Source organism: Panthera onca, chromosome B2, assembly GCF_046562875.1.
Source record: "Panthera onca isolate mPanOnc1 chromosome B2, mPanOnc1 haplotype 2, whole genome shotgun sequence".
NCBI lineage: Eukaryota > Metazoa > Chordata > Mammalia > Carnivora > Felidae > Panthera > Panthera onca.
In genome coordinates this window covers 129,560,826-129,581,228 of record NC_138343.1, presented here as the reverse complement: position 1 = coordinate 129,581,228, position 20,403 = coordinate 129,560,826, and the positions used below count along the sequence as shown (strand labels likewise).

The window sequence follows — 20,403 nt, the reverse complement described above, 5'->3', positions numbered from 1 at the left end:
TAAATATTAAAAGCAAATTTCTATACAATCATTCATCATTGTAATGTTTATTAACATACAGATTTAATGAAATATAATAAAAAATACTGGAATAATTGAAAACACTGTTATTGGGGTGCCTGGGTGGCTCAATTGGTTAAGCATCTGACTTGGGCTCAGGTCATGATCTCACAGTCTGTGAGTTCAAGCCCCGTGTCAGGCTCTGTGCTGATGGCTTCAGATTCTATGTCTCCCTCTCTCTGTCGTCTCTGCCTCTCTCTCTCTTTCCCCCACCCCCTCAAAAATTAATAAACATTAAAAAATCAAAAAAAAAAAAAAAAAGAAAACACTATTATTAGTGCTATAAAATTCAAACATGCATTCCCCTAAGAGTAAAATTTTAAAATACATAAATGAGAGCGAAACAGGCTAGCACTGCAGCTGTCCTTACCTGGGCACCCAGGTCATTGTAGAGAATCTTCAGCGAAGTCAACTGCTCATCCATCCCCTTGGGGTTGTCAGTTTGTTGCTTCTGGACAATGTGCCTTCCTGTTTTGATTACAGTCTCCACTTCAAGCTTGACTTCACTCAAAGTTTTATAGAGTTTCTTTAAAAGAGAGCAAGGCACATTTTACACACTGTGGTGAAAAGTTGCTAATTGGAAACATTTCAAAACACAGCTTCCACAGATTGACAGCTACAAAGTAACTATGGAGATCAAAGGGCTTTATCTGCCTCAGATTTGGTTCAAAGGAGGAGAGAAATGAAATCAAGGTTGTATTATCTTTTTAAAATCAGATAAGAAAATAAACTAATAGAGATTATACTTATTTAAAAAACGTCAAACGTGTGTTTTCTAGGTTCATGAAAGTACTGAATAATAAAAACATTTTTCCTGCATAAAATGGAAAAACATTAAGACTAAAACATGAATGTCTATCATTTCTTAAATTACATTTTTAAAAATCATAAATGCTCTTACTAGAATGAAGCTAACACTGGCCATATTTCTGGCTGTTGACATTTGGAAGTATTAACATTAACTTTTTTTCTTAAAATTCTCTGAAGTACCAGTCTACCACAATAAGCATGCATTACTTATAGGATGAAAAGATGTATAAAAATTCAATATAGCAAGAGGTATGTAACTTTAAGAAACTGGAGTGATATAGGTCAAATTCAGAGGCCTCCTCATCCTAGTCACTTGAAACTAAAAACTTTTACCTGGGCAAGTTCTCTTGTTTTTGTCACTCATGATCTTGACCTGAAACATCTCACATGGCATTGTCACATAGTAACAGACCAGTGGACTGAGTTACATAAGGTCAAGGGCAAGGCTTGCTCTTTTGCTCTCTGTATCTCATTAAATAAATAAATGCTTACACGTATACTCACAACAGACACACACCTGTACTTATATACACACACACACACACACACACACACACACACACACTTATCCTATTTGTTCATCCTTCCACACATTTCAGTTTTCGAGTATGCAAACCTGCAGTGTGCAATACACATGGAGAAAGCAATTTTGAAACGCACAAACTCCCCCAGACTTTTGTCTTAACCGGGGTCATCTTAAGCCTCCTCATGACTCTCCTGAGGAGAAGACTAATTCTAAGATTGTATACACTTAGCCACATTATTTTTAAATTTCTATTCAACTGAGTTATAAAGTTCTAGACTAAAATAGTAATAACGCCTTATAAATAATTTCTTGTCTTACATCTTAGGCTTAAACGTCAATTTAAAATTCTACTTTCCTAGAGAATGGTTTTTTTATGTTATAATATTCCTGACATCCATTCTCAGTATAATTTTGTCTTTCATATTTTAGGCTTAAACTTTATAAGTTAAAATTTAAAGTTTGACTTTCCTTAAAAATGATTTTCTTTTACATTGTAATATTCCTAACATCTATTCTAAGTACGGTTCTTCTAGCTGACTCAAATTTATCCTTTAGAATTTAGCTTATTAGTCACATTCTGCCAAAACCTTCCCTAACTTCATACTCTGATTAAGATGTGTTTCCCTTGTTTTTTAAATCATGTTATATGCATGTCTATTCTAGCTTATCTTGTTATATTGTAATAATTGATTTTACTTTCTCCTACCTGTCTGTCTTATCTCTTTTAATTTCTTTGAAGGACAGGACCACACTTCTTATTTTTAACCTGTTTTTCACTATCACTCTGTATTCTTAGCTCAATATAGACTAGCAATTATTAATAAACCATGTATGTAAGCACTAGGTGAAGCCATAAGAGCAGCTGGAAAACCCAGTGGACACATTATCCACCGATGACCTCACCATACACTTGTCCAGATGGTTCTGTATGACATCAGGATCCACATCCTTCACATCCAGAACATGAAGCTCTGCTTTCACACAATCCAGGATACGCTTGCAATCAAGCATGCGCTGTTCAAAGTTAGCAGGCTTCTGGAAAAGCTGGAACTTTGTAGACACCTCTCGAAGTTTCCTCTGTTTGCATAAATGGACATAATAAGCAATTCGCAACAGAACGGCAATCTGTCTCAGCAGACGGTATTAGCACAATACATACTGCTGAAAAGCTGTAGGAAAAAGCAGCAAGACAAACATTCCTTAAAGGAACTGAGTGAGGCTTCCCAATCACCTGAGTGAACTCCACAGCCCACTGTCCCGAATTACTTGACAGTGCAGAGGCTGAAGATACAATAAAAGGCGAAGCTGGCCTCGCTGGAATGAAAGCTTCACAAGTTTTCTCACCTGTTTGAAAACTGTAGTTCAGGAGCCTAAAACTCAGAGTGCCCTTGACCACAAGCTCAGAGTCCAGGTCAATCTCACCTCCATCACTAATGGACTCTCAGCAGTGCTCCATCGCGGGCTCTCAGCCAGCCCAGTGCACCAGCCACACCAGAACCGACAGAGGCTTGCGTTCATGGAAAAATCTATACAAAGGTAACTTCTAAATCTAGCTTGCTCTCTCTTCTCAACTCAACTATAAAATCAGATTCAATATTTTGTTTCTGCTGCCCTTCCGGGGATACAATGCACCTCCAATACGTCACTCCCATGCCACTGTTTACGTCATAAACAAAGAAGACCAAGGGCATCCAAGTAATCAGCTCTTGCCAATTTTTCTTTATGCCCAACACATCAAAAAGTGGAGGGAAGCTGCCTGCCCTCTTCACCTGGAGTACATCCATCTGACTTCCTCCCCTGGCGTTCCTGCCTTCTGGGGACGTCGGAGGCTGGGAACGTGCATTTTTTCTCAACTCCTCCAGAGTTAACTCATGGGCCGAGATCTCTGCTTGGATTTTCTACAAAGAGATTAGAAAGGGGAGAATGTCTTTTTTTTTTATTAAAAGTCCCATAGAGTCACACAGTACATAAGAATATGCTGACCCCTATATAGGCTTTAGTAAGTTTAATAGTAACACAGGCCCCCTGAATTGCAGGACTACCGTGGGGGGGACACACTAAGGTCTTCGCATTTGTCACTTCTAGTGTTCACCACTTATTTATAAAGAAGGAATTTTCCAACTTCATAACTATAATTTTACAATGATGATCGTGTGCCAGGGTCTCACACAGAGACCAAAAGAACTCCAGAACCCAATCCTGCTCCGTGAGGAAGGTCAGCCTCTCTCACTGACTCGGTCTGGAACGGCAAGGGGGGCCAGTTCTCTCGCAGGTGAGGAGACAGTTACACATGCCTTTTTTATGACTCAAAAGCCCTCAAATCCACAGCAGTACCTGAGCTTCCTGAGGAACCTGGAAGGCATCTATCCTGTCAGTCAAGTACGTTGTGAGCTGTTGGTCCAGCTCCCCTAAGCTCTCTTGCAAGACCTGAAGCATGTGGTCAGTTTCCCGCAGGACCTGGAGTTGCTTTTCCAAGGAAATCTGCTTGCTCTCTGCCTACATAGGGGGAAAATTGAATCATTAGTCACTCAGCACAAAGATAAAGAGCTGAATATAAGGAAACCCTTATGTTCTGGCCACCAAGAATAGAAAGAGGCTATGAAAGCCCTAGTGTAAAACTCTGGCCTACATTTTAAATAAATAATAACTAGCAATGATAACGGTGAAAAGATTCTTCTAGTAACTGATCCATCTTACAGTGAATTATTAATTTTTACTTCTTTCTATATACAATAATAAAGTATAAAAATGCTCTTGAGGGCACTAGGCTAAGTGAAGTGAGTCAGAGAAAAACAAATAGCATGCGATCCCACTTATATGTGGAATCTAAAACAAACAAAACACCAGCGCGTAGATACGAGAACAGATTGGTAGTGCTAAGAGCGTAGATCTTAAAAGTTCTCGGGGCGCCTGGGTGGCTCAGTCGGTTAAGCGGCCGACTTCGGCTCAGGTCACGATCTCGCGGTCCGTGAGTTCGAGCCCCGCGTCGGGCTCTGTGCTGACAGCTCAGAGCCTGGAGCCTGTTTCAGATTCTGTGTCTCCCTCTCTCTCTGCCCCTCCCCTGTTCATGCTCTGTCTCTCTCTATCTCAAAAATAAATAAACGTTAAAAAAAAAAAAAAAAAAACTTTATAAAAAGTTCTCATCACAAAAAAAAAAATTGGGACTATGTAAGATGAGGGATGTTAGCTAAACTTATTGTGGTGATTATGTCACAATGTACATAAATATCAAATCATTATGTTGTGCACCAGAAAGTAATATAATGTTATATTTCAATTATACCTCAATAAAAAAAGAAAGAAAGTAAAGATATCCCACATAACACATTAAACAGAGAACAAAAATGTCACTTATTACAAATTTAGGGCATTTTTAGGAATCCTCAATAAGCCTACCAATAACAGTATAAAATAGAGCAAGAATGTCTATCAGTAGAATGAATATATAAATCTCTTTTTGTCCAAAGTGTCAAGTTCTACAGATTTACATATATGTTGAACCACTGTCTACTGCACTTTTGGAGTAAGCATGATGCTATTCATAACCTAAGCATCAATCATTATTATTTAGTATGTGTTCAAAAGCATGTAATATCCATCCAAACCTCCTATAAAGAAACGATCTTTTTACTTACTGATATGAACATGGATGTTATGATACATTCTGGATAGGTGTCTAAGGGATTAGGGCATTTTATAATAGCAAATTATGTCAAACATGGATGGTCCTAATATTTACTAGTATAATATGAGTTATAATACTTACAGCTATAACATGATCCTTAAAGGAAATTAAATAGTCCGTAAGTAGAAACAATCTCAAAGACAGATTTTTTAATCGTCAAGTTCTGCTTGCCTTCAAGTATTAGGTCTACTCTTCGCCACTTGGTATTTCAAAGCCATAAACACTTCTATTAATGTTGGTTATCAACTCTTCCTCTTGGTATAAGTTCTTGAGGTGAGCTCTATATCGTAACACCTAATCAACACCCCTGCGTGTCCCACCCAATTCTTACCAAGTGACTCAGTTCTTCGTATCGACTATTAAAAGCCTCCAGTTTCTCGCTGATTATATCATCAAGAATCCCTCCATCAATCAGAGTCTGGCCAAGTTCTCGAATCTGAGTGCGATTATCTGCTGGATGTCGCAAAACAGATTCCAGAGACTAGACGGGAGAAGAAAAAATACACGCATTTACTGAGGCAAAATATACCAAGGATCTTAAAATGTCTACTTTTTTAAACAAGTAATTTCATTCTCTAGAAATCTATGTAAGGAGCAAGATTAAAAATGAGGCAGATGATTACATAAATATCCATCATGGTATTAATAAATATGTAAAGTTGAAAACTCAGTATGAATGATGATCCATGTTACTATAATTGCATAAAAATAATTTCAGTAATTATTAATTACATGGGTAAAAGTTCATGGTGTGATGCAAAGTTTAAAAGCAGAAGATAATACCATACAAGCAAAATTATCTCAAATTGTTATTGATTATATTACTAAAGCAGGTACTCATTTTTCTACAACATACACAGAAAGCTAGATGCTATTTTATGTGCCCACTTTATATACATAAATCTAATGTTATATGGGCTAAATATCATTCCCATATTACAATGGGAAAACTGAAGCTCACAGAGGTTAAGTACAAAAACACACAGTAAAAAGACCTAAGGTTCCAATGTTATGACGCTATAGGGTTTTATCCATTACTATAATGTACTGCCTTCCAGGGTGGATGGATTTTCAAAAACTAATAATTAGGAAGAAATATGCCAAAATGTTTAAAAATGCCTACCTTGTTTTACATATCTCTCCATTTTCTTTATTTCTAGAATGCAGGTGTTTTAATTCTCATGTTAGGAAAATATGTTATGTCTTTTAAAGTTTACTTACTTTGAGAGAGAGTGCGTGCCTGTGCATGCCAGCGGGGCAGGGGCAGACAGAGGGATAGAGAGAGAATCCCAAACAGGCTCCGCACTGTCCACCCAGAGCCTAATGCGGGGCTTGAACTCACAAAATCATGAGATCATGACCTGAGCCGAAATCAAGAGTCGGACCCTTAACTGACTGAGCCACTCAGGTGCCCCAGGAAAATCGTTTTTAAAGTACGCTTTCCATATTTTTTTTTTTACTCTCTCCATCTCTCCATCTCTCACTCTGCTATCTTATTTGAGAATCAATCTTTTTTCTCCAGCAAACAAGCATCTGGCTCTTGGACTTTAGGTACCACATTTGACTTGTTTCTGACCTTCAGTCCAGTCACCCACTCAATTACCACACTGTGTCCCTTCAGTTTTAAAAGGAAAAATACCTTCTTCCTCTTCTTTTATTTTAGGCAAAGCTACCCTCTTCACATTTTAATCCATTGAAGAAATAGTTATTAAGTTATCGTGTGTCACACACTGTGCTGGTAACTTGGGAACAATGAAAAAGCAGGCACATTTCTTGGTCTCACAGAGCTCAAGCCTAGGCCTGGGGACAACCTCCTAGGACAGGATCCCAGGCCTCACATACTGACCCCTCTAACCTGTCCCCAGCTTTTCACGTCTAAAGAGAACAGAGCAAGAGCCATTGAAAACACCGTGGTTGCCACTGTCCAATGAGCAAAAATAACTTCATGAAGAAACAAGAGAACAATTATCCTAATAACACGAGGCAGAGTTTTATCCGGGGACTGGCAAAAACAAGCTGGAAAATCATTAGGGTGTTTACTAAATGTACTAATGTCTAAATGTACTAATTATCAAACAGCTAACCACCCCACGAGGCTGAGTTCATGGCTCACCATAATCTAAATATACATGATTGTATAAATACTTCAGACGACGGAAGTCACACTGAACGCTACCAAGAAAGCCGATGTGTTTGTCCACAGAAAGAGCCATGTTCCTCATGTGAATGCTCATCTGGCCTCATGGCAACAAAGAGAACCAGCACCCATAACACGGGTTCCCACCTCCAGTGCTTCATTGACGGCATCTGTCTTCTCGGGCAGTGCCTCTGTGCTCTTCATCCGCTCCTCCAAAGTGCTCAGCCAAGTGGTCTCCAGATCCAAATAGTGAAGCAGTTCAATCCAGCAAGACCATACCTCCTGCAGTGGGCAGGAAAAAAGTTAAATTGTGTAAGAAGTCATTTAAATATGCGATGTATCTCTAGATACGTCTTTAGGAACTGATGAACATGGAATTTCAACTAAGTGAAAAGAAATAAGACTCCTCAACAAATCGTATTAGGCCAGTTGGTGGGGGGGAGGGGGGGTCGTGGGACAAAGAGAAATGGGTTGCCTCCCTCTGTACACTAAAAAAAATTCCAAGGATCTGTTCAAATGCCAAAAATAAAACTATATAATTAGTAGAAGAAACAAGGAGGGAAACATTATTAGTTTGGGTTTTTTTTTTAATAGTGAAAAGAAATAAGATTCTTCAACAAATCGTATTAGGCCAGTTGGTGGGGGGGAGGGGGGGTCGTGGGACAAAGAGAAATGGGTTGCCTCCCTCTGTACACTAAAAAAATTCCAAGGATCTGTTCAAATGCCAAAAATAAAACTATATAATTAGTAGGAGAAACCAGGAGGGAAACATTATTAGTTTGGGGTTTTTTTTTAATAGAAAGGTAAGAAGTACTCATAACTGCAACACTTTTTAATAATTATAGAGGAAATTAGAACTCTCTGAGGTCTATGCTATTCCAACTCAGAGCTAACTGATATAACAATTTGCAGTATACTCTTCCCTATTTTCTCCTAAATTCATATGTATGTGTCTATATATGAAGAGAGTCACATCTGAATCAAATGGAGTTATACTGTCTCACTATCTGAGTTACAATCATTTATTCCCCATTCCTATGGGGAATTTGGGGGGCAGGGGGATAAATTTACACTCCATTTTCTAGAAGCAAAATTATGAGAGGAAGTGCCCCTTCATCTATAGGAAGAGCCTATGTAATTGATAAATTTAGGAGAAAGAGTTCCGCAGGGAGCCTCCTGAGTTGATTCTCTTTCAGACCCACTAAGAGAAAGCACATTCCAGCGTGTACTCCCCAGGGGGTGTGTTTACCAAGTCAGGGGACAGCAAGTTTTTCTATAAAAAGCCAGACAGTAAATATTTTAGGTTTCACAGGCCACATTCGGTCTCTGTCACAGACTCTTTTTTGTTTATTGTATGTGTGTTGTTTTGGTTTTTGAACCACCCTTTTAAAAATATATAAACCATTTTTAGTTCACAAGCCATACAGAAAAAGGCCACAAACCAGATTTAATCCCGAGGCTGTAATTTACCAACCCCTGGCTAAGACTATAAAAGGGAAAAGAGGTGTCTAGTCCCCTAATTTTTACAGACAGAAAGCAGACTGAGATCTACTTCGCTGCCAGCAGAACCCTATTTCTGGGGCACCTATTTCTGGGGCACCTATTTCTGGGTGGCTCAGTCAGTTAAGCATCCGACTTGGGCTCAAGTCATGATCTCACGGTTCATGGGTTCGAGCCCCGCATAGGGCTCTGTGCTGACAGCTCAGAGCCTGGAGCCTACTTTGGATTCTGTGTCTCTCTCTCTGCCCCTCCCCTGCTTGCTTGCTCTCTCTCTCAAATAAATGAACATTTAAAAAGTTCTTTTAGGGGCGCCTGGGTGGCGCAGTCGGTTAAGCGTCCGACTTCAGCCAGGTCATGATCTCGCGGTCCGTGAGTTCGAGCCCCGCGTCAGGCTCTGGGCTGATGGCTCGGAGCCTGGAGCCTGTTTCCGATTCTGTGTCTTCCTCTCTCTCTGCCCCTTCCCCCGTTCATGCTCTGTCTCTCTCTGTCCCAAAAATAAATAAAAAACGTTGAAAAAAAAAATTTAAAAAAAAAAAAAAGTTTTTTTAAAAAGAACCCTATTTCTTATGGGGGAAAAAAAGATGGCTCCCAGAGAGGCATTCCCAAGAAGCCACTGGGCCCTATTCAAGCAACGGCTCCCGCCCCTGAAATGGGGCACAGACTACACACATGTGCCTGGCTGGATTCCAGAATCACTGTTACTAAATTTTGAGTCACCATTACCAGTGACAGTTATTTACCTCCTATTCCCCCAACTTTTTTGAATGGAAGTGTCCACTGAGATTTTTCTGAGCCCATCCTTGCCATTGTATGCTGGGTATATGGGAAGCAGGTAACTTGTCTTTTTCGTGCCTAGGTCACCAGATCCAGAGGCACTGCTCCCACACACCTGCACCTGAAGGAACGGCTCCAAGGAGCCACATCTGCATGTGGACCTGATGTGGATCACAAGACAGTGCATTCTGAGCTTGTGCTGCACTGGATAAGACTTTGGGAGTCCCTGAGAGTCTAAGTGCATTTTGCATTAGCGAAGAATGAAACTAATGTATGGCCAGAGACTAATGATAGACTAATGATAACCATGGCAGACCAATGATAACCACACATTTTTTGCTGCTACTCCCATTAAGTGGTGACATTGTTTTCTCCTCCCCTAGGATGTGGGTTGGCCTTGCAACCTGCTTAGAACAAAAGAATGTTCCACAGGTGATGCTCTACCAAACTGCAGACCTAGCCTCTCAGGGGACTAGCAGCTTCTGCTCTCTCCCTCTTAAAAACCAGCTGCCCAGTGCCCAGAAGCCATAAAACAGGCCATGTGGAGAAAGACCTGCAGGAGGAGAGGCCATCGTGAATGCCCCAGCAGAGCTCCCAGTTGAACACAGCTATCCGAGTGAGCTCTCCCTATACCACATGGAACAGAAGGGCCATTCAGTTGGGCCAAATCAGCCTACAGCATCATCAATAATAAAATAATAAATGGTTATTTTGGGGGGCGCCTGGGTGGCTCAGTTGGTTAAGTGTCCGACTTTGGCTCAGGTCATGATCTCGTGACCCATGAGTTCGAGCCCTGCGTTGGGCTCTGTGCTGACAGCCTAGAGCCTGGAGCCTCCTTCGGATTCTGTGTCTCCCTCTCTCTCCCTTTCCCCCACCTCACTCTGTCTCTCTCTCTCAAAACGAATTAAACATTAAAAACATTAAAAAAATTTTTTTTTCTGAATAAATGGTTGTTTTTATAAAGCTCTATATATCAGTGAGGTGTGTTATAGAGCAAGTGATAACATAAGTGTATATATTAAACACATATAAACACATGGATGAGAAGAATATATACTAACTCCGGGATGATGATTACTTAAAGACAGGGATTGAGAGACATGAGATGGGATAGAAAGAAGGAAATATAGTCTGAATGCTAATTTGCTTTATTTTAAAAACAAGATCTGGAAAGATAGGGTAAAATGTTAACATTAATATCTGAAGGATATGTAAATAGGTATTAACAGTATTACCTGTACTTTTCTAGAAGTTTGAAATATCTCATGATTTAAAAAATATGTTAAGGAATCTAAAAATAATCAAGGTAATAATGCTGGACTCTGCCAAAGAAAAGCATTCTTATCCAAACTTCGGATTCTGGGCTATTTCTGCCCAGACCCCTTAGTCATCTCGGACATCATTTTTAGAGCATTTCAATTTTTAAGCTTTATTTCCATCTTTTCATCTTCCCCTTTAAAGATACCAAGGCCTCATCTTTTCTCTCTTATCATTTTTCCTGGCATTTTTCCTTCTCTTCTCTCAAAATAATTCTCTCAAACTAATCCCAAAGTAATTCTCAAAGCAATTCCAAATTCTCAACATACGTATTTTATTCCTCATTCTCAAATTGTCACCTCTGGGTCATAAACACAATGTGAAGAAATGACACAGAATACCTGGTGGTCTTTTGTTAGCTTAGGATAACTTGGGGACTTCACTCATTATTTAAATATATTATGAGTTGTTATTTTGCCTATAAATAAACAGGAAAGCAAAAACATGGACAAAACTACGGTAAAATTCAAGTCCAAGATCATCCACTAGGACTCAAGATTGGGCATACATAACATTACATATTATGTTTACAGAATTTTAAATTTTAAATTCTCAATTGAGTGACCTCAGGTATTTTATGTTAGATAATACAGTTGACCTTTAAACAACACAGGTTTGAACCGCATGAATCAATTTATACATGGATTTCTTACAGCACAGTACTATAAATGTTATTTTCTCTTATGATTTTCTTAATAACATTTTCTCTTCTCTAGCTTACTTTATTGTAAGAATATAGTATATGATATATATAACATACAAAACATGTGCTAATCACTGATGTTATCAGTAAGAATTCTGGTCAACATCAGGCTATTAGTAGTTAAGTTTTGGGGGAGTCAAAAGTATATATAGATATTCAACTGTGTGAGGTTGGGGGGTCAGTGCTCCTAACCCCCACACTCTCTAAGGGTCAACCATGTATTAATATTACAGAGTGAGGTTTTATTTGACTTGAAGTTTTCTTATTAACCATCCTGAATTATACATATTTATCTTAGCACAAAACAGATTCAGAAAAAGCAAGAAGTGAGTGAATTTAGTTTAAATATCACAGCTGTGATTGTTTACCATTTTAGGATTTACTACAATACAATCATTTGTTTTAGGCTTAAGTTAAATTTAATTTTTATAAATCAAAACGCTTACATCTTTTCAGTAAAATGCAAGAAAAGTCACACTGATATAAAAACAAGCAAGCAAAACCTTAATTTTATTTAAAAAAAAATTAATAGAATCATCTTCAACCAATGGCAAGAGGGGTAAAATAGTCCAGCAAAATACCAGCACATTCAAGTTCTTCTTTCTGTCAGGTGACTCTCTAACTTCAGACACCCAGTTGAAATGAAATAAAAAAAAAACAAACCCTCAATTCATCTCTGTGTACTGACCAGGCAAAACAAAACAAAAGAAAGGCTCACAGTACATTGTTCTAGAATGTTAGAAATTGGAACAGACCCTACAGATCATCTGAAATATGAAAACCTTGATTTCACATATAAAAAAGGAAAGTCTAAATATATGAAATAACTTTCCCAAGAACCTTCTACTAACTGAAGGCAGATCGTGGTTTCCTATTTCTTTTTTTTAATCCCAGTTTCCTTTTGATCAACTGTTATCCAGGAATGACTTTTCCTTTATGATCCCGTATTGGAAAAGAAAAACAGAGCTTTTTAGTTTTTTCCAAGATATGGAAATGGTCAGTAAATTACAGAGTTTGATCTCAAAAACATCACTGATTAACATACCTCTAGCGTGTGGCACTTTCCTCGAATTCTGTTACACAGAAGTTGGTAATTCTCCAGCACAACTTTAAGCTCAGATGTCAGTTCCTGGCCACCAGAGGGCACCTTTGCAGCTAGTAACTTGATATTGTCCTTGAGGATCTTCACTCTCACCTCCTTCTGCAACACATCCTCTTTTGCCCTCTGTTCCAAGAAAGGATGAACTTGAAACTGTGTCCCTTTCTCAGTCACCAATTTCTTTTCTTTTTCAAAGACAACTAAACCAAAATTAAAATGCCGACATGATTCTAACGACCTAATTGGAACATTATTTAGGTAATCATTCCAGAGAGTGCTTTTGAAATAAGAAGGCTAACTGTAAGATTTATAAAAAATAAAAATAAAAATAAAAAGCAATGTTAACACACCTAAGTCACGCTCAATTATGTTTGCCAACAGGAGGTATTTCCAAAGTCTGGGCCCATGATAAGAATCTAAGTGAGTTCATTTTAACACTGGAAGTCTGAGCATACTAAACTGAGTGAGATAAATAAATTTTCACAAAAACTAAGGTGCACCATAGTAGAGGTATCATTTAAAAATAATTTAAACATATTTCTTTTCTCCTGGAACAGAGGTTTATCTATGCTTCTGATAATTAACAGCATTTCAAGAGTGATAGAAGTTATACTAGGAGGATCTAATCTAGAAATAGCTTCTTTCCTGACTCTCCCTCTAGGCTGGCGATGAAGTCTCACATTTAGGAAAATCAACCTAAAATGCCTTTCACTTTCCCTTTTAGCTTTCTTTACTACTAAATGGTTTTAAATTTCCCTTAGTTGCAAGGAAAGTAATTAATTACATGTAGTGGTTTTAAAATTCTAACAGTCGTTAGAATAAAAATAGATGGAACGTTGCCCAATCAAGGGTTAAAAACTTATTTCTCTAAGCTTTCATCCCTAGTGACTTTGAAATACCACAGAACTGCAATGCCAATAATGTAAAGAAAATAAATAAGACCATTCTTAACCTGGTAGGCTACCTTTAAAATATCTTATATACTGAATATTTAAAAAGCTTTCCAAAAAAAGTACACTAAAAAAGATGCTTCAGTGAAAATAACCACATACAAGAACAGTCAAAGTCCCTTATTGTATTTACTTTGATTCATATTCAATAATGCACTCATGAAATATAATCCTTTTTTAAAATATCTGCACAGAGATTTTTGCTTTAGTTATACTTTTAGGCAAGTTAAATTTGGCATAAAACAGTCAATGTGTGGCTTACTCTTATTTTTTTTAAAAATAGCCTTGAAGACTCTATCTCCTTTGGCATGATCACTGAAGGACACTTGAAGCAATGTTAGAAATTTGGGAATGATGCCCAGTTCTTTCACTATACAAAAAAAAGAAGAAGAAGAAAGAAAGTGTTCAAGACTAATGACACAGGAATCTAAGTTTATAGGAAATATATCCTGTGGACCAAACTGATATTAAATCCCTCAACAATGCTCCTACTGCTACTCTTACCTGCTCTAACAAAATTTTGATATTCATGTGTTTCCCATGTATTAACCGAAAGAATACATTTGATGAAATGAAGATAAATCACAACCAATTTGGGAAGTCACTCTTGTTCCTAACAAAAAAAAATGATTCCCCCTTAAAACTTTTGGAAAGAGCTAGCACTGATATTGCACAACACTGTGAACATAGCTGATAAAACTAAATTTTTGAGTCATCCTCTGTGGCTCCCTGAAGTTCTAATGGAAGAGACTGTCTCAGGGGCCTTCGTGGACTCAACCCATGGGCGAAAGTGAACAAGTGGAGTGTGGCCTTCCTTTCCCTACTAGAGTCATAGTAGCTATCCTTCTTTTTTTTTTTTTTTCAAATTGAAATCCAACTATGAAAGATTATATGTACATATCATGTTCTACAGATGATAGGTAGATAGATAGATAGATAGATAGATAGATAGACAGATAGATAGACAGACTCATTCATTCATTCATTTATTCATTCGTATGTAAGGGAGAAGGGGAGCTACGAAGCCTATTTACACGGGCACTGACCGGCCTAGACTCACCTTCATTTCTTCCACTGCACTCTCCAGCTCTTCTGGTGACTTGTACTCAAAATCCCTCTCCAGGTATTCTTCTTCTGCCTGGGCCATCCATTCCTGCATCTCTGCCAAGTCTTTCTTCAGGTTCACTGCTTTTTCCTGACTTTCAGACAACCTAGTTTTTTGAATAGCAATCTGGAAAGGAAAAGCCATTCACCCAAATAAACAAATGCTGAAACATTAAATGTCAAGTTCTAGTTTCCAATATCTAAGGACACAGTGATAACTTTCCACAAAGAGCCTTGTTTTCACATTCAGATAAAATCCTTTATACATTTTGTGCTGATGTTGTAGAATATAAGCAACAATGAAAACAATAATTATAACAATAATCATAATAATTATAATAATTATAACTCTACACCACATGTTGGATATTAATCTAACCTGGAAATATCTATTATAATTTTAAAAATGTATAACTTTTGACAGAGTAATCTCAAATGAAGGAATCTAACCTGCAACAATAAAAGCATATATTTTAAGGAAATTTACTGTAGCATTGTTTATTATGGAAAAAAAAAAACCTGGAAGCAACCAAAGAATTGGTTTTCTCCTATAAAACACTGCTGTACAAAATTTTGGTTTTGATAATCTACTATACTTGTATATTGCACAAAGACACAGAAAACGTTACATTAGAAAAACAGGTATGATATGTATCTCATTCAATAACTTATATATTTCAGATAACCAAATATTTCATATAAAAATATGTTGAGAGGTCCTCCCTCCAACCACAAACTGACGTCCACAGTGGGAGAAGGTACCATCCCACAGAGATCACCCAGCGTTCACTTCATTATTCGATATTCCTCTGACTCAAATCAAACGTCAGAGTCACCTTGCCAGGCTTGCTCAGCTGCAAAGCTGATAGTGAACAAAAGCCAGTGTAGAAACAGGATGGCTCTCATGAGAGAAAGGCAAAATCCTTAGAGGCTTTCCTGTTCCCACTCTCCAAGCAGGATCAGAGCCATAAAAATAGAAAGGGGCCAAACAGGGGCGCCTGGGCGTCTCAGTCGGTTAAGCATCTGACTTTGGCTCAGGTCATGACCTCACAGTTCAGGGGTTCAAGCCCCACATTGGGCTCTGTGCTGACAGCTCGGAGCCTGGAGCCTGCTTCGGATTCTGTGTCTCTGTCTCTGTCTCTGTCTCTGTCTCTCTCTCTCTCTGCCCCTCCCCAGCTCACACTCTCTCATGCTCTCAAAAATAAACAAACTCAAAAGAATTTGTTAAATAAATAAGTGGGGCCAAACAGGAGCTTTGATTTCATTGCCCCACATGGCACTTGAGGAGCTGCCAGCCATACACACAGCCCTGGTTCCTAAGTCTTGGTGATTAGCACTTTACACGGGACGGCTGTTTTTAAAAATACATAGAAATACAGATTCCTTGGGTTCCACTTTCAGAAAATTCTCCTTACTAGTAGTTTCCAGACACTGGACAATTATATAGTTCTCACAGATCCAGAGAGAAATGAGAAAAAGAAAGACACTGGAATAAACTTTAAAAAAAGAAAGAAAAAGCTCAAAACTATAATTGATTATCCTGAGGTTATTTACTATCTTTTGGCATTAAAATGTTCCTCGTTTCATGGCATCATGGACATAACAGATGAGACAGACTGTTTTTATTTGTTGGTTGATTTCATATGTCCATCCTTTCTTAGCAAAATAAAAATTTGGCCACATTATATTTGCCCCAAACATCTACACCTTTATACTACTCAATGAAACACAATACTCTGGAACTGCTTTAGATAATTACTCACACAACACATGGTTGCCTCCGTGCTAAGGACACTTAAAAATTCCCCACACGTTTACTCTCATACAATGAATCAACAGTAATTCATAATTATTTCTTTGTTGTCCTATCTGTATGTACATATGTATGTATGTAGATAGATGCATAGGTTTAAATATCTATGTCTATACGTATGTATGTACATATCTAGCTGTTGCTTTCTTTCCTCCTTGCTGGCACTCTCAAACCATTTTCCTTATTTACTTGCCCCCAAATCTCAATAAATGCAAGCACAAACCATCAGATTATAGCACACTTAGAGAAATTTGAACCTGGCCAGAAGAGATGACAGTATGGATTTACTTTCTTAAGTGTGGCAATGGTTTTGTGGTTTTGTAGAAGATTGTCTTTATTCACGAGTGAAGTATTTAGTATTTAGTATTCATGCTAACGTATTCAAGGAGGAAGTGTCATGACAGTTTCAAATTCCTGTCAAAAGTCCATTTTTAGGGGGAAAAAACACCTGTGTTTGTGTGTTATGTGTGAGGAGAGTGAAGGAGAGAGAGAAAGCAAATGTGGGAGAAGGTTAACAACCGGCAAATTAAGGAATGGGCCCACAGCTGCTCCCTCTACCACTATCTAAGGCTTCCTTGAAGTTTGGACATATTCAGAGTAAGGAATTTGGGGGAAAACAATGAAAACAAAACATTCAAGGATGCAAATATAAGTTTTTCCTACATAAGCATTAACCAAAAAATATCACATGAAGAGATAGGTACCATCTACAGGGTTGTCTGAACATTTCTGCATTCACACCTTCTCCTCCCACTTCCCCCGTTCTGCACCCACTTCAGCTTTGTGTAACCTCACTAGCAAAGCAGAAGCAATCGTAAAACTACATCGATCTCCTACTGTACCCAGAGTTGCCTTCCTTCCATTTCCATGGAGAAACTATCCCACAGCAATTCTTTCACTGGTAGAGGGGCTCTTGGCCTTCTCACATATGACAGACTTCACTCCAGAAATTATCTTCTCCAAGCAAGGTCCTTCTTTTTGGGCATGCAAATATCCTATAACATCCCTTATTTCTAGAAATTATAGGGGCACCTGCATGGCTCAGTCGGTTAAGCATCCAACTCTTGATTTTGGCTCAGGTCATGATCTCACGGTTCATGGAATCAAGCCCTGCGCAGACAGTGCAGAACCTTTCTGGTGGTCTCTCTCTCCCTCTCTCTGCCACTCCCCTGCTCTCTCTCTCACTCTCTCTTTCTCTCTCTTGATAAATAAACTTTAAATAAATAAATAATAAAAATTAAAATTACAAAAATACCCCCTTGGATCCCCAGGTCCCCTCTCCCACCTCATTTCTCTGCTCCCTTGAATAGAAAAATAGCAAAATTCCTCCAAGTTGCTACTACTTGACCCAATCGCTCACTTCCCATTCTCTGCTCAACATCCCCCAATGTGACTTTCTTGCCTGCCATGCCACTGGATCCACTTTTCTCAAGGTCATTTAAAGCCTGCATCTTGTTAGATCAAAAGCCTGACTTTCAGTGCTCCTTGGGCTCAAAAATCCTCAGTACTGCGCACCACGGAAAGCTTTCTCCACCTGGCCCCAGGACCTCACAGGCTCTTGGCATTTCTCCTCTGGCTGACCCTTCCTTCTCGGCACCCTTGGCCTATGCTCTTTCCTCTTTCCAGCAGAAAGAGCTGAAGAGCCCCATCTACGTGTCTCAGTCTCAAACTTAACCCTGCCAGAATGGAAATCATTGTTTCACCTGCCCTCACAAAAGCTTCTTCTCCTCAAGTCTCCACCATTTCAGCCAATAGCAGCACAATTCATACAAAGTGGAAGCTTTGCATAGACCCTCGGCTGTTCCTGACTACTCCCTTTTCGAGATCACACATCTAATCCATTACTAGACTCTTATCTCTGTTTTCAAAATACAGTCCAAACCTAACATTCCTCATGACATCCACCACAATCTCTCTAGTCTGAGGGGCCAAGACAACAATAACCTCTTCAATATCTGTTTTCACTCTTGCTTTCCCAGAGTAAATTATCCACATGGTAATATCACTTCCCTGCTTAAGACCCTCTGCTTTCTGTGTGAAATCATACCTGAAATAAAAGTTTAAAATTTTGCTTCAAAGGCCATATACTATTCACACCACCTGCATTCTGACCTCAAATCTTACCCACCCGCTAATTCCTCTCTTCATTCTGTTCCAGCTACTCTGCCTTTCTAGGTCTTTGTTGAACACCCAAGCTCATTCCCACCAAGCAGCCAAACTAGAAAATTAGTACACTCCCCTAATGAAAAGAAAAATCCATTTTTTGCCACAACCTGCCACCATGCTATAGTTATTCTAGGCCACTGTTTCTCAAACTGGATGGGCTATAAAATTAATTCAGTCACTGAAAAAAAGCTATCTGGCTCTTAAACACAGATAGCAAGGTTGAAAAACTTACGTCCTTGCTGAATTTCTCCACTTGGGTTTGATAGTCAACTAGTTTTGTCTGTATCCAAGTTTTGATTCCAGCAACTGGAGAGCTTCGAAGGTCGGCCTCTATTTCCTTCATGTCTTTCAGAGATGATTCAATTGTTTCTATTTCATTAACAAAGGCCTGAACACACAAAACAAGCCAGTGTTGAGTTCATTGCTATATAAGTGTATGCCATAACTATAACTTGTCTGCTTGCATCGCTGAAAATACTATAAAAACAGACTACTTGAGAGTCAGGACTTTTAACTACTTAAGCAATACTGCGCCTTGAGAAATTCATTTCACCTGTGCACTTCATATAGCCAGCTGCCAAATTAGATTGGAAATATTTGACTCTCGGCAGGGAATGGTCCTCTCAATTAATTCAGAGAAGCCTAATGATTTCACCAAATACAAACTGCATACAGTATTACTGGTAAATTTCACATGTTAAATATGTTTTTCTTTAAGCCTCACCAGGTGGCACAACAAGAGCAATATAAAATTGGTAATTATGACACTAAAATTGTCATCAGAACATAAATAGCAGCTCCTAATGAATTAAAATTGCTCTCATTCTCTCTATGCAGAATTCGATAACCCTAGCCAAAACATGGACATATAAATAACCAGTCATTCTTTTAATAACTGTAAAGTTTAAAAAAAGGTCTATGATGAAAGATATTTTATCTAGGTTTGTTGTCATGTCATATTTTTGCAATTTTAATAACAGCAAATAACAAAGAAGAAAATGTTATTTATTACAGCAGAGTCCCTAAATCAGCAAAACTCACAGAGCACTGGTCAAGCTCACGCTGTAGCCCTTCAGCATCTCCTTGGACAGCCTGCTCTTTCATTAAGAAGTCTTTCACACCATCCATCCACTTCTCAATGACTTTCAAATCAGCCTAAATGAAACACAATAACAAAGGGGGATATTACTCAGTGACATTCAACCCGCTGCATCTCAAGACCTATCGCTACCGGAAGAAAGGCAACTTTTCAAAACTTTGATAGCATCATTTTCATTTATTGCATTTCTTTCTTTACATCTTCCAAATTTGAAAATAATGATCTTCATGATTGACTAGAATCCTCAAGCGATGACAGTTTGGTGATCATTCTAAAGATTTCAAAACACTCTCTAGTCAACCAAGCTACTTTGCTTAAACATGAGTAGTAATATCAATGATTATAAATTCAAAATACAGGAAAAATGCTTTTCTAGGTGTAATTAGCTAAAAAATCTTTTGTTCTCCTATGATTTAGAACAACTTTTCTCTAAAAGCTAGCTACTCACAGCAGGAAGAAATCAATAGCACGGTGGAGGGAACACAATCAATGGCTCTAGTTCTATGCTGGGCACTGTGTGACTTAGGAACCCAGGGGAGTCCACAGGTCAGCTGCATGGCTTTCACCCAATATTTCCTAGGCACCCACTGAGATCCCTACAGTGTATGGTACTGTGGATCAGAAACAAGTGAGAAAGAGAACGTGCTGCAGGGAGAAACA

General features: G+C 38.5%; 1 protein-coding gene across 8 annotated transcripts in view; it reads right to left on the bottom strand.

The window, feature by feature from the left end:
- The window catches only part of UTRN (utrophin), a 569,571-nt gene that overhangs the window by 318,373 nt on the left and 230,795 nt on the right, over positions 1–20,403 (bottom strand). For all 8 annotated transcript variants that reach the window (XM_078447413.2, XM_060614425.3, XM_078447414.2 and 5 more), the window contains 10 exons: positions 19,686–19,799; positions 18,877–19,032; positions 14,622–14,792; positions 12,558–12,737; positions 7,366–7,500; positions 5,413–5,562; positions 3,731–3,892; positions 3,166–3,294; positions 2,300–2,473; positions 431–586 (listed from right to left, as the gene is read on the bottom strand). In XM_078447413.2, coding sequence (XP_078303539.1) covers positions 431–586; positions 2,300–2,473; positions 3,166–3,294; positions 3,731–3,892; positions 5,413–5,562; positions 7,366–7,500; positions 12,558–12,737; positions 14,622–14,792; positions 18,877–19,032; positions 19,686–19,799 — 1,527 coding nt within the window. The remainder of the gene's footprint in view (positions 1–430; positions 587–2,299; positions 2,474–3,165; positions 3,295–3,730; positions 3,893–5,412; positions 5,563–7,365; positions 7,501–12,557; positions 12,738–14,621; positions 14,793–18,876; positions 19,033–19,685; positions 19,800–20,403) is intronic.